This window comes from Mastacembelus armatus, chromosome 18, assembly GCF_900324485.2.
Source record: "Mastacembelus armatus chromosome 18, fMasArm1.2, whole genome shotgun sequence".
Taxonomy (NCBI): Eukaryota; Metazoa; Chordata; class Actinopteri; order Synbranchiformes; family Mastacembelidae; genus Mastacembelus; species Mastacembelus armatus.
This window is the reverse complement of record NC_046650.1, coordinates 2,183,594-2,198,922: the sequence shown is the minus strand read 5'-3', so window position 1 is coordinate 2,198,922 and position 15,329 is coordinate 2,183,594. Positions and strand designations below refer to the sequence as shown.

The following is a 15,329-nucleotide window of genomic DNA, read 5'->3' as shown; positions in this document are numbered from 1 at the left end:
ACAATGTAGACATCATGTGATTTCAGTGCATATTGATTAGCAACCAATACATGGCAAGATAATAGGTAAAACAATATTCTATAATTAGGGTAGGTGCCCCAGGTGGAAGTACCTTTTCACTCCCGAGGTTTTATTTTGAAAGACAGTAGCGGAACCTGTTGAGGTCACTGCGGGTCATTGACAGCCGGCGAGGCTTTGAAAGTCTTGAGCGTGAGTTCAGTCCAGGAGAGACGATGTCCGCTGTTAGAGGCAAACTGTACGCACCTCTGCTCTCATTTAAAACTAATTCTCCATGAAATAACAGAAATACGGGGCCTCAAGGATGGCCAACTCGGTGAGTAGGCTGTTGAAGGATTTGCCTGCTAGTCCTCTTTAATGGACTGTGTTTGGACATTATACTGTTTAGTCACAACGGAGGAGTCGGTGGCTTTTACTCCGAAACGAGGATTTTCAGTCTGCACAGCTAGCTAGAGCCGATACGTGCCGCTCTCTCCTATGATCTGTGTAATGCAAAATTCCAATAAAAGCCTGGTAGTTTTACTATTTTTCTTGTTACTGTCATAAATGCGTTTTCGCTAATGCATGAATTCTGGCTATTGAAGAATGGACACAGTCCATCCTTAAATTCGGCCTAATGTTACTCTCAGTGCATAAAGTATCAGTTAAATCTGGTAAAATGTGACTTTATCGAGCGGGAAGTTCTTTTTAATTCTCATTGCATTGCATCTGTGAACAACACCTTTACCACATTGTACACAGCAATGGAACAAATTTCAGTAGTAGCCTAATTAAAATTTCTGTAAGTGCATGTTGCTTCAGGCGTGGTACTTAAGAATTTACCTGCAGCCTTTAGCTAACAGTAAAAGTCAGGTTCTCTCAGGTGCATGGATATGCCGAAAGGGATCGCGACATTAAATCTGCAGGTTTTTGAATGGAAATCGGGGTAAACTTCTCCATGCAAGAAACAAGGAAACGATGGGCTGTTGTGTTTTTAAAAAAGGGGGGGGGGGGGGGGGTAAAAGTCTTAAGAGCAGCATCAACTGCAAGGATTTATTCTAATTTCAGGTTATATATCATAGCCCGTCAAACGCTTCTGTTCCAAATGTTCAGATGATGATGCTGATTATTATTATGCTTTGATTCGAGCAGTAGCCTAACACTTTTGTTTCACAGGGTGCTGTTCAGGTGAAACTAGAGCTTGGTCACCGTGCCCAAGTGAGAAAGAAACCCACTGTGGAAGGTTTTACCCACGACTGGATGGTGTTTGTCCGAGGACCAGAGCACAGCAACATTCAGCACTTTGTGGAGAAAGTAGTTTTTCACCTGCACGAAAGCTTCCCAAAACCAAAAAGAGGTACGTCTTATTATTCTAGCATTATACTGGACATGTGCTCCATGTTTTCTTTGGCCCCATTTCTTCAGGGCGGCTGGGTTTCCAGTGTTGTGAGAGGTGGAGCCTTTCAAACAAATGAACAGGGTTCAAAGCCTCATATCAGCAAGCATCCACAGTGCTCATGTGTCCTTGATCAAGCCACTGAGTCCCTGTAGTTGACTCTGACCTCTGATACTGTGGACTATGGTAGGAAAAAGTGCGATTCATTGTGCTCTGAATATCTCTGTACTGGTAAAATAAAAAGCTGAGATGCAAACAGAGTGGAGAAAAGGCAACAGCCTTTGGTTCTGTGATGGGAAATGTCCTGCTGCAGTGTTGTAGTTGTATGTATTGGCAAATAAATCAACCTATGTGCATCATTCCCTCTGTGATTCGAAGGGGACTTGGAGATAATGTAATGAAAAGCTTGGAGATAATGTTTAATGATCCAAAATGCTTTTTATGTTGTGTTGATGTTGGTTTGTCGGTTAGGAGCATTTTAAAGCTTCTCCTAAATGTCACTCTGTATAGATGTGTTGGGTTGAAACCATCCCAAACAGAACTAATGGTACTTGGTGATGCTTTTGAACATGAAACAGACACAGCTTGTATGTAAGAGCTTCTTGGTTTGGCGGATGTATGTGTAAAACAAAGCAGTGGCAGGTATGACTTTTGTGGTTGGTTACTTGGCACTTAGCTCCTAGAAGTGCTGAGCCTAAACACAAGTATTGCAAAATAGGAAGTCTTTAAAGTCAAGGTTGGACTGATAATTGCTGTTCAAAATAAACTTAGCTATGCTTTCTTTCCACCACAAACGCATAAATTCACAACCGTTATACATAAGCTGCTTATACACTGTGTGAAAACAGCAGTCCTGCAGGTTTATTGGATGTTAAACTGTGCAAGACTGCACTTTTTTGTCTTTTTGTCTTTAAAATTTTAGAAAGAAAAAAAAAAAATCAAAGAACCACCCTTGTAATTTTTCAAAGCTCAAAATAATGTTTTGTTTGCCCATCAGTCTAAAACACAGTGATGTATGATTTACAGCTGTCTACAACAAAGATGTATGATACAACAAAGAAATAAACCCCTCCCATAAAGAGTTAGCTTTTTTTTTTACTTGAAACACGATGGTTGCGGATTCATTTTCTGTTGATCTGAACTGGCATCTTTCGATGCAGGCGGTGTGTCATGCCCATAGCTCATAATTGGTCGTCAGCAGTTGTGCATCACAGAGTGATCTATGGCCACCACTTTGGAATAATGACCCAAGATTGTGTTTCTCTTATGTAGACTCCTCTCTACTGTAAACCTTTAACCATGTGGCAAATTCTCAATGCATGTTTGTATTGATGTAATGTCTTTTGACATACTTAAATTAGCTTATCTTGCTCAATCAGCATTCTAAAACAAAAATACTGTATTCCCTAAAATGGCATTTCTGCCAAAAAGTAGGTTGATGAAAGATGGATTTAACAGCCTAATGGATGAATCAACTGATCGTTGTAGCTCCAAATGTATTCCTGGGCTTGTTTTAGCATTCAGCAAGTGTCCTGCAAGACCAATCTGGCTCTGGACACTTTTTTAATTTGACATGATGAAATCAGGGTAACCATTACTATTGTACTTAACTGTTTATGCATTGATGTAGCATACACAATTGCCTGCTGGTGACATGAAACTCAAAATATCTTTATAGCACTATAAAATTACTGTCCAAAGTCTGCTCTTTATTAGAAGAATCATCTTCCACTTTCTGTGGTGTGTACTTTCTGTGTCATGCCTTGATCTTTGAGAATATCTGAGTGGTCTTGGTCTGATGTAGCAAGTATATATATCACCATGATTAATGATCAGCTTAGAAATTAATGGACTTCAAACTTGTAAAAAAATATATATATATTTTTGAGACAGACCAACTATACATGGGAAGTTTGAATTCTTATCCTGTAGTCACTTACCTCGGTGCCCCCAAGCAGCCTATAACTCAGATTTCCCTCTGCTGATATGGAACCTTTAGAGCTTTAAGTTATTCTTTAAAGGCTTTTGATTACAAGGCACCACATGAGTTTTGGCCTTTCCTATACTATGTCCTTCCCCCTGCACTTTCAGCTCCAGCTCAGTCTTGATAAATGTGATATGTGGCTGAAGTCTACAGCCTGAGGCTAGGGATGGGTTCTCTTTGCCCTCTCACTGACACCACAGGCATCAGCAGAAAAAAAGACTGATGACTAGTACCACCACGTGAGAACTCAACTGTGTTGCTGTAAACAGACATAGCGGAACAGCTTAACCATTTCAACAAAACAATGGCCAAATTTCAACTGTGATTATAAGCCAATTACCGACACAGTCTGACACTGATATAGTAATGAACTATAAAACCTAAAGCAGGGATATATTACTGAGCTGAAGGGTCTAAAAACAACAGTGGAAATAACATTAATTCTTGTATATTGATCAGTGAAATTAATCACTTTTTAAAATGCATGATAGAATTAACCTTGCCTGAAGTTATCAAGAAAAAATTCTTTGACATGTTGGATGCAGGATAGCTATTTAAACAAGATGGCACTGACTTAACACAAGTTTACATACACCGTTTTTTCTTGAGTGTAAATTAAACAGAATGTGAACAACAGATGTGATAAAGGGATTCTTAGGGCCAGGAAACTAACAAATCACTGTATAGAACTGGGCACTGGCACTCATCCCTAGACAGTTGTTGGTGCAGTGATTTCACACTGTCTCCTCACAGTAAGAAGGTTCTGGGTTTGAGTCTGTGGTCAATCAAGGCCTTTCTGTGTGGCATTTGCATGTTCTCCTTGTGCCTGTATGGCTTCTCTCCTCCCACAGTCCAAACACATGCAGGTTGGGTTGATTGGTGACTCTAAATTGCTCATAGGTGTGAATGTTTCTGTCTCTGTGTCACCCCTGCAATAGACTGGTGATCTGTCCAGGGTACCTCACCTCTCAACCAGTGTCAGCTGGGATTGGCTCCAGCCCCCCAATGAGCCACTACAAGATAAGTGGTGACTCTCCATCCGCTCTAAAATAAAATGAGAGGCATTTAAACAGGTCGTAAGCACAGAGTAAACCTGTCAGAATGAATTGAGTGTTAACATTTTGCTTTCAGACCTACAGTCTGTGTGCTGTGCTTTGTGTCTATGGATTTTTTTTTTTTTACTTTTATGGGCAGCAAGAATATTTGTGGAGAATTAAGAAAGTGGCTGTGATAGGTTTCATACTGTGTAGCCTTGGAAACCATCTCAAACTAAATGGGCTGGAACATCATTTTTACTTCTCCCAGTTCTACTTGGTTTGTGAAAGGCAGGTCTCGCAGTACAATGTCTGCATTTATTGTTTTGTCTTTATTGTCTTTCAAATGGGGAAACTGGAACAAAAGCTGAAACGCTTCAGTAAAAGCCTCACGTTCTAAGATACCTCCACCTGGATCATCCTTTGCATAACTGACAGCAGAGTTCAGTGAATGGAGGTTAGGTGTGTGAACCTTGCGTCATGGTTCTGCAGCCTGGCTGGCATCTGGAGTATGATTATGTGGACCTGGGATCCCCAATGGCTGATCAAGATTTCAAAGAAAGGGGGCAAGTGAAAGGAGGGAGCTATAATCATATTTCAAACCCTTTAGTACAGACTGAAAAAAAGGACTGGAATTTATCACTGCCAGTTGGCTCACATACTGGTTTAATTTATCAGGCATCTATTGTTTAGATCTACTCTTATAAAGATGCTGACAACAGGTAGGCTCGCCTAACATGCTGATAGGATTTCATACAGCTATTCCACATCAGCTGTTTCTCTATTGCTCAAAGATGGCTTGTCTTATCAACATGTCAACACGCAAATTTCCACATGCACAAGGTGTGACCATCAAAACACAGAGAGCGAAAGCGATAAGAGGCTGTGAGCGTAACTTCCTCCCACATTCTCAGGGATTTGTTGTGAAGCTCAGAGAAGCTGCCAGACACACATTAAGATTAATGACGAATTAGTCAGTAAAGCTGCCACCGTGCTTCATTATTGCAATGCAGCTAACGGGCCAGCGTTGAGGCGTTGCCATGGAGATGGCCAAATGGCAATGCTGTTTGAACAAATGGAGGTAAAGAAGCTCTTTGGAACCAGTGAAGGGGGTGCTATATTGGCAATAGGCGGCAGCGGCTCATGCTGCTTAAGCACCTCATTTGGAGCCTCGGCTGCCATTTAATCTACTCTGGAGATGGCATCTCTTCAAAGGTGTTTGTGATATTTCAGAGGATTGTCACTTTTATGGAAAGATGTAAGACAGTGTAATGGGAAAGAAATAGGCCAGCTTGGTGAAAAGAGTTTGCGATTTGTGTTCTGTATAATGCTGGAAAAATTCACAAGCGCTGAGTTTTGTGTGTGTTTCTTTTAAGACCAAGATGCTTTTTGTTTCACACTTGAAATCAAGCTTTTCCCTCTTGGGAAGGCTGTGGTGATGTCTTAGTTAACCTAGCCTTGCTCTACAGCCACGGCCAGTTTAATTGAGCCAAACCCCAGTCTAGCAGTCAGCAAAGCACAAAGGCATACTTTATTATTGTGTCAGTTTAGACATTAGAAATGTAGCGTTCGACATTTAATGTTATAAATTAGTTTTATGTACAGCATCCCTAAATTTGGATATAGCACGCTTCTGGGAAAGCAGAAGAGAATATTTTTGTAGCTCATTTTAAATATTGAAAACCTGAATTTGTTCATCTGAGAGCCATTGCTAGGGGTAGTGGCTAATTCCTGAACGACTGTAGCTTATGCTTTTTCATACAGGGCTATGGATATTTCCTGGATGACTACAGCTTGTGCTGGTTTATATGGTGAAGTGGATAATTAGTGGTGACTACAGCAATTCTACATAAGGCAGACAAGACTGATTGACTGGCAATGCTAATGTGAAGAAATGTTGCAGCAGTGTTTAAACGTGACAATACATACATTTATGTGATACTGTATGAAATGGTTTACCAAGGTGGGTTGAGTTTGTAGTGAGGTGAACTCATCCACCATTCTTTGTTCGGTGTTACTTGAAGACCAACAGTCTTATCCCATATCACCTCTACAAGCTCGGGTTTTAGGTAATTTGTGTAAGAACTGTTCATCCAGGAGCTAACAACAAACCACAACAGCCCCTTTGTCAAAGCTGTCCTGGAATAACTGGATCTTTACTAGGGCTGTGCAATTAATCGAATTTTAATTTTGATTTTGGGTCTCAACGATCACAAAAACTATGTCATCGAGAAAAAACGATTATTTCGTTTTTCAAGTTATTTTGGCCTGCGTTCTTAATGACGTGCATGCCCTTTTCCCCTGAACTCTCTCAGCCTATACTGTCCAGTGAAAAAAGTCGCATATGTGGTATCTGGTGGCATTTAAAAATCAGCGCGAGTGAAGATGGCGGAAAGAACAGTCACAGAAGTCTTTAGTCAACAAAAGAGGTAGAAGCAATTCCATTGTTTGGAAACAGTTTGGATTTGAAGAAGCGGACGTGGATCACAAACATATTATGTGCAAGATTTGCTACGCGGTGGTGTTAGAACCGCTATTTATACATTTGAACATATTTTATATTATTTATTTTAAGGAGAATTCATTGTTTTGTTCAATAAATGCAACCTATTTCCAATGTCAATGAGTAATCACATAAAATAACCATGATTTCAATAATGACCAAAATAATTGTGATTATGATTTTTTTTTTTTTTTTTCCATAATTGAACAGCCCTAATCTTTACTGTCTATCTTTCAAGGTGGAGTGCCAAGATGTGGATCTAATTCAATTGCATGAGGCAGATCATACAGGAATTATCTGGTACACACCATGTAAAAGAAAAAAAAATAATAAAATTAAAATAAATAGCAGATTTGTATCACATGTACTCAACAGTGTAAGACTAATACTTCCAATTTCTGCTCCTCTCCCATATTGTGGATAAGCACAGGCACATCTTTTTAACAGGAGTAACTTATCACCTCATTTGTTTCCAATATCATTCCATGTCATTGGCTGTGATCTGTGTATGTGATTCCATTAAAAATTATTGTGATTATCTTTATAGAGTTATGTATCCCTTATGGTAAAAGGCTTGCCCCATCCTGCGTGTGCAGCCTGTTGGAAATATTAAGGAAGGGGCTGTGTGTTGCTTTTCTTAAAATGGAAAGATTACCCTCAGGTACGGCCCATAGGTTAGTCTTTATCCTGGAAGTCTTTCTTTTACAAAAGTGAAACATGAAAATACTTGCAATTGTGTAAGACTTGTCCAGCCATGTTTTCATTTGTTTCGTGCATTTTATTTTGAAACTTTTGAATATGTTAGTTTTATGAATGATTACACGTGTAACTGAAGCTACAAGTTTATATCTCCTCTGTAGGCTTTTCAAAGGGCCTGTAAGACAAACTAGACAACAGTAGTTGAGAATGGGAGAGTATCTTCTTTCTGTAAAGAAAGAGTGTTCTGTTAGCCAGATTGGCAACAGTATAAGCCCTGTACAGTGTACACACACCCCACAGATTGATGCCTTAATGATTGGGCCAACATGTTAGCCTCTGGCCATCTCCTGGGCTCTCTGGAACGTTCGCATGAAACCTTTTAACTTCCCTCATCCTCCGCTCGGGCTTAATTTGTGGCTTGTGTGCACATACCACATAAGTTAAGTCACTGCAGTGACCTATACATAAGATACAGATCCTCAGGCTGAAATATGTCTCAGAAGCTGCTGTGCATTCCGTTCCTCTTTTCTGTGGCTTTGCTAATGTGATCTCTCTGAGCTCTGATGATAACACTATTGATATCTTCATAGAAGATGATGCACATTTTCCTGTAGATGTGTGCATGTGTGGTTTCTTTCGTTTCATTCCTCATTGTAGAAAGAGAGGAATGAAACTAGAAATCCATAGGAGCATTATAACTTTCATTTTTTCAAACTCTTAGTGCCTTTTCAAATTAAGGGATGGCACATTTTAGATGTGCATTTGTCTTTTGTAATTTACTGTTCTACAAGTAACTACAGCACTGGTCTAATTTTTGAAAATCCATTCAATTTCTAAAAATGAGGTAATGATTTGCTTGTGCACAGTAGAAGTACCCCCTGTGTCTTCTTGTGCCATGTCTTTGCATTTACCTGTTATTTCTACTTTTTCTTATTAAAAAATTATAATTGAAGTAGTTTTCCTTCCCTCAGTGCTCATGTTCTTTCAGGCTGCTACAACACTCCACATGTTCAGTCTTAGCTTCACCTTTAAGGAAGCTGTGTGTTTCTCCTCTTGCATTAGGAATAATGATCCATTACCAGTTGTTCATTAAGCCAGGGCAGTTATACTGGAATTAACCCCCCTGATGTCAAACAGAAAACATGGCATCAAGTGAAGGAAACTCAGGATGGATCTCATGGTTTGGAGGTAATGGTGAACTAACCTTTGTCATTTCAATTAGCTCTGGAAAGTTTCGGTTGAAAGAACTTGGATAGAAGCTTGTATTTTTTGATCCATTTACTGTGTCCAGTACATAGACTTATTTGGGTAACTTCACATATTTAAAGCAATTAATTCAAAGCGTGAGACTAGTATTGTGTAGAGGTTTAAATATCCTGCTTTCCACTGCTGCATACTTTGTAACATTTGTAAAATTTGCATAAAAAACTGTAGGAAGCAGCACATCATAGATTTGATCTAATATAAAATAAGTAAATGTAAAGCATGTGTCTAAAACTGAGCTGACAATATTCAACAGAAGGAACAGTAGCTGGATGACAAGTTTGAGTGTTGCTGATGGAAGGTCTTTTCTGCGTATATTAGGGACTAAATGTGAGCTTGTATGCACAGCGTTTTTGGGTGAAAAGATCCAGCTTCTGTAAAGGACTTGAGGAACCCCCACCTCTCCTTATCCAGTGTCTGGCAGAAATCAAAAAGGCTGCAGGGATTTGCCAGTAATTGTTTTACGAATCCTCACAAATCATACCTGGTAGTTTTGGTGGAACACAAGGAAAGCAAGAGCCAGGAAAGCTGCAGGCTGGCTGATGCTAGAATGAAAGGACGGAGAAGGGGTGGTGGTGCAGATCGACAGGGCAGTCACCACCAAATAACAGGAACTGAGCTGTAAATGCCGCCTCTCCCTCAGTTCAGTCAATGAAAGGAGGTTGGAGGAAGTGGTTTATTGAAGCGTGGTTTATATGGGCTGTCTCTTGGCAGCTCTTTCACTCCTTTCTTGCTTGGCCCTGCCATAAAACATTTGTCTTTTATTTACAGCACCTCCGCACATTGCGGGATTTGAGTCAGGAATCACCAAAGCACACACTTTTTATCAGCGAGATCAATTAAATGTGAAATTATTTACCACAGTTAACCAATCGTTATTTTATGTGTTTGGCACAAATAGGTTATTACAGTTTGAATTTTTTTTTTTTTTTCCCCTCCCTTTCAAAGCATGAATTTCTAATACAATTTTACAGTTCTGTGAGATTTATGTTGTTGAGACAACTGAAATACATTATGGTTTTAGTGTCATAGCCATTTTTCAAGTTTCAAGTTGTTGGTGGAATTGGCACATTTAGTTTTATGTCTGTTTTCTTTGGATTTTCTGTTTGTATTTCTGGGAAGTGTGTTCAGCCACAGTAGTTTTGCTGGTCATACAGGACAACAAAACAGAAATGTTGGTCAGCTTGCTGTGCTTCAGATATTTTTTGAGTTCAGCCGGCCCCAGGTGGGTGCATGTGCACAACAAAATTAGCAGTCGATCGTGGGAAAAGAAAAATTCTTCCCGTTGAATTGTTTCCCTCTGCAGTATATCCTCTAGAACAAGATTTTCTACACTGCCCAAATAGTTTAATAATTTATTATGGGTTATCATTATCAAAGTTTGATTCCAGACCCACTAGTCTTTGTTTGGTGTTAAGACACTGTCTTGGCTATCCATGCTCCTCATAGTAGGAACAAGTACAGTAAGTTGTACATTTCCTCAGCTCCATATGCAGGAAGTGTCCCTAATGGAAGATGGCCATAAAAAAAATCCTGAACTTCCTGATGAGATGACCCCTTTTTGATTTTTAATGGTGCCATGGCCTTTCCATTGACCCCTCAAAGAATCTAGAAGTAGTTAGCTAAATCAATAGTAGGTAGATTTAGTATAGCTGTATGTTGAAAGTCTCCATTCAGCAGCACATCTACACATGTGAGGTCTGAGGGAGCCCCAGCTGTGATGCGTCATGGCACTGGTGCACATATGGATAAGGTGCAAAATAGTCTCCACCCAGAGCTGGGATAGGTGGAGCCAGTTTGCAGGCATGATACACAACTATGTATGCCAATCATAGTGTTACGTTACCAGTCAGTCATTTTGGTGGAATTTGCAGTAATGTGGAGGTGAGCCAAAAGAAACCCTTGTCAGAGGAAAGTGTTGGGACTGCAGCTTGGCTGTTTGCCATAAGTAGTGGTTGCAGAGGCTTTCCAGTTGTGCTATAGTGTTATCTGCATTAGCTGTTCCTTTTTTATCTCTGCTTGTACAAGGCCTTTTTATGGAAAATTATAAACCAGTGTATATGACTTTTACCTCAGTTTAATGAAGTGCTTGGAGTTGTCAGGTATTTCATGGAGCAGGGTACATATGTCAGCAGACATTGCTTGTCACAGATATATCTTATTGGTGTGTTGGAGGCAGTAGTTTACAGACCCTATTGCTAGTGCATACAGTAGTTGCAGAGCACTAACACATTTCTTTAGCACGAGTGCTCAACCTGCCAGTCCATAAACACACACGTGTTTTCACACATAACCATTCTTGTGTACGTATGTATAAGTGATTAACTTTAAATAGTACAAAACAAAGTGGACAGAGGTGTAAAAACAGTAAAAAGTACAAATGAATGTAAAGTCGGAGAGGAAGTGATTGGTTACTTCAATCTTTTCTGCAGCAGTAGAGGTAAATGAAGCCTTGAAATTGGATTCCTACAAGGATGACTTAAAAAACAAACAAGATAAGCTTTGAATGATGGAATGGTAGCACAGTGCCCAGACTCTCCAGGTGAAGAGAAGAGAAAAGAAAGAAACCAACAAGTACAACACATTTCTGCAACAATGTTATCTATCCCAAAATATTTGATTTCAGTTGAAGGACAAATTCATAGTGTGTTAGGGTGCTGGAGGAGTCAGAAATTTAGATTAGGTTTAGTTAAACTCAGGGATTCTGGGCCTCTCAAATATCACCTTTAATTTTGGCCTGACAAACCAAGCATCAGCCAGATTATATTATAGTGTTTCATTTGTTGGCATTCAGGCATTCCAGTTTATTTTATCTATTAGCAGTTGATACTGTTCATGGTTTATCAGCAGATTGACTTTCTGAAAAACCTCTTTTTTTTTTTTTTTTTTCTTATAAACCTGACTCTGTCTTTCCATTATGTGCTACTTGTCTGGGTGCCATTGGAATGGAAAGAGGATTCTGAAGCTAATCAGCCCCAGTTGAACCAAATGAAAGTATTTTTACATGATGGGAAGAGAGGTGTGAAAGCAGTTATCCTGACACCTGCTTAACCTTTAACTACCCTCAGACTGCCACCTGTTGGGCCTCTTCTTCAGTGAATTGGCTTACAAGACAAACTGGATGTTTCTTGCGTTCTGGTCTTTAATCTTGACAGATTAATCTTGACTCCGTCTGGATGTGGAGGAAAATATAGGACTTTAAAGGACTGTGTTCGGTCAACCAGAGACACCAGCCCTACTGAGCTGCTAATTAGCCCCCACCATTGTTACAGAGCTTCCTATCATGACTACACTGTGTGCACAATTGTTAGGCAAGTAAGTGTTTTGACCATATCATCATTTTTATGCATATTTCCCAACTTCAAGCTGTATAAACTTGAATGCTTATTGGATTTAAGCATATCAGGTGATGTGTATTTGTGTAATAAGGGAGGGTGTGGCCTAATGAGATCAACACCCTATATCAAGGTGTGCATAATCTAATATATCAAAAATTATAAAAAGTCTTTCAGAGATGCAGCACTCCTGAAAGATATTGGGGTGGGATTACAGAACCATCAGAATCTAGTCAGAACCTAGAACAGAACCAAGTTTTGTTGCATGTAGTCAACAGGGTCGCAAGAAACGTGTTGAGAAAACAAGACACAAAGTCAACTGCCAAAGATTTGAGAAGGATCAAATGTGAAGCGACCAGGAACCCATTATCATCCAGTGTTGTCATATTCCAGAACTGCAAACTTTCTGAAGTGTCCAGAAGTGCAAGGTGTTCACTGCTTAGAGACATGGCCAAGTTGAGGAAGGCCGAAATCCGACCACCGCTAAACAAGACGCATAAGTTGAAACGTCAAGACTGAGATAAGAAATATCTAACATTATCTGCATCTTTCAAGAAGATCATGATTTTTTTTTTTTGTTTTTTTTTTTTGTTTGTTTTTTTATTATTATTTCAGGACCATGCTTCATCACATGCATCGAAGTACTCTTCTGCATGGCTAGCCAGTAAAGGCCCTAAATGAAAGAATAATAATGTGCCCCTTGCTTACTGGAACTAAACCCTATTGAAAACTTGTGGGCCAAGCATCTTGATCCAGATCAAGAAACTGACCGACACCATGAATGGAAGACTTATGACTGTTATTGAAAAGTCCGAAATGTTTATTTATAAGTTTTGAGTTGTTTATTCTTCTCACTTTAACAGATGGAAAAAAACAAGTGAGATGGGAATATTTTCATTTTTCATTTAGTTGCATATTAATTATGAACACTAATAGTTGCCCAAAAATCGTCCACACATAGCACACATAGATATTTTGGGAAGACAAATCCTCAGTGCGCAGAGTGCCTTTTAACGCTAGTAGCTTCTCAACAAAATTACTGTAAATATACACATATAAGTTGCAGGACAAAAAATGTAACAGTAAAAAAATGTGCAACTTATAGTGCGAAAAATACAGTAATTAATCAAAATGAAGTATATTTCATTTTATTATAGTGGAGCTAAATGTTTCTGTGTCCACCAGCTGGTGTCTGAAAGCTAGTATGTCTGTTTCTGAGCAGGTAGTCCACAGTGGTTTTATTAGTTTTTTTTTTTTCACTGAGACACTGCTTGCTTCTGGAAACACAGTTGAACAATACTATGAGCTAAATGAGAGGCCAAGTAGCTCAGCAGAATTGAGGGGATGTGCAACTGGTACAGTACAGACATGCAGTTATCTATTGCATATAGCAATTCTGATCAGAATAGTAAAAATGTATGCTGTAAAACCCAAACAATGAGCTAAAAGGCTAAGAAAACTGTACAATTAAATGGAACTGTAGAATGATAAATTCTGTTTATGTCTAATGACATCCTTCATGTTACACATAGGTGTTCAGAGCTTTTGGTAACTGAAAAATTTATAAAAATAAAAGATACTTGAGAGTAAAATGGAATATCATATATGTACACATTTTTGAAATTTGACAATTACAGTTCAGTATTCTCTCTCTCTCTCATATAAGAAACCATATTTTTAAGTTGCATGAGGTGCATGTGTGGAAACTTGCCACCCAAATCCTTGACATTTATGGGACAACCAATGCTGAAATGAACAGTTCATTAGGATGGAGAAAGCATTAACAGTAAATCAGCCAGATGAAGGAGCCCATATCTTAGTCACAAGCCTCATTAAAGAATTTCTTATATCCATTCTTGTCTTTTGTTTTATGGTCAGACGTGCTGTCTAGTATGGCCTCATTACAAACCAGTCTGTGTAGAAAGGGCAAATACATTGTGACTGGCATTGTTCTGTGATTGGCATCTCTCTTAAAACCAAGGCTGTGTTAATAAACAATGCAGCCCTGTCCCTGTTTGAAAGCTTCGTTGACCACTGGCAAGTTTCCTGTTACAGGTCAGTGGTTGCATTGTGCATCTCTGCCTCTCAGACCCTCCTTCAGATATTACTAACTTTCAACCTGAACTACAAAATCACAGCCAAGATGCTGCACCAACCTCTTAATTTATTTAATTTATCTTGTGTCTTTGTATGGCTTTCAGGTGTTTCCTCTCATTTTAACCCCTTGACTATATGACTGTCACTTGAACCTTTTAAATGAGATTCTTTTCTGGGGGTGTTTTGTTGATGGTAAGTTTGGGGAGATTTTTTTTGCAGTGTTTAGGTGAATGTAATTTGCCTGTAAGTGTAAATATGAGTGGCTTTTTCTATGTGTCCCCTTGTGCTAGTCTGGTGATGCACACACGGTGTGTATTCCACCTCTCACCCAGCGTGAGCAGGGATCGGCTCCAGCCCCACAGTGACTCTTTACAGAATAAGAGGTGGAGCTGAAGGATGGAGAATGTTAGTTACACATTGTAATTTCCCAAAGCAGAATGTAAAGTGTTCAACTTGGTTGTTTTATTTGACCGCTAGTCAAATACATTTAGTTTACCATCACACCTGAGAAGGGTGTGGCAGATTTGCTGTTACAATGACAGAAAAGCTAATTGATGAATCTTGAAGCATTTGTGTACAGGCTCCCTAACCAGAGTCAAGTACGGCTGGGTTTTAAAAAAAAAAAAAAACGATTTTCTGATTGAAATTCTAAAAATCCAGAGATCGATTTTTAAATATATGCCATTTCTGGCATGCTTTGCGGGCTAATCAAGCTGTGCGGAGATTAGTGCACCTGCAAGGGAGAACCAAAATGTGACAGAAGCTACAACAGTGAGAGCACTGTCAGCCCTGAAGGCAGATGTGGGGCAGCATTTTGAATTTGAAAAGTATGATAACAAAGAAGAGCTGGACATAAGCAAAGCCATATGCAAGCTGTGCCAACTCAAGGTAAGCTGAAGCAGAATGGGAAAATTATTAAATGAGTTATTGTGAATCGAATCGAGACCTTGTGAATCAAAATCACATCAATTCATGAAATTGGTACCCAGCCCCAGAGTCAAGGTTTCTTCTTTTTTTTATT

At 39.3% G+C, this 15,329-nt stretch overlaps 1 protein-coding gene across 3 annotated transcripts in view; it reads left to right on the top strand.

The window, feature by feature from the left end:
* Nucleotides 1–15,329, top strand: part of mllt3 (MLLT3 super elongation complex subunit) — a 44,195-nt gene that overhangs the window by 3,412 nt on the left and 25,454 nt on the right. For 2 of the 3 annotated variants that reach the window (XM_026318487.1, XM_026318478.1), the window contains exons 1-2: nt 202–334; nt 1,174–1,354. In XM_026318487.1, the coding sequence (XP_026174272.1) occupies nt 323–334; nt 1,174–1,354 (193 nt within the window). In that variant the 5' untranslated portion in view covers nt 202–322. Of the gene's footprint in view, nt 1–201; nt 335–1,173; nt 1,355–15,329 lie in introns of those variants that run through there. The other variant, XM_026318497.1, reaches the window with a different exon arrangement.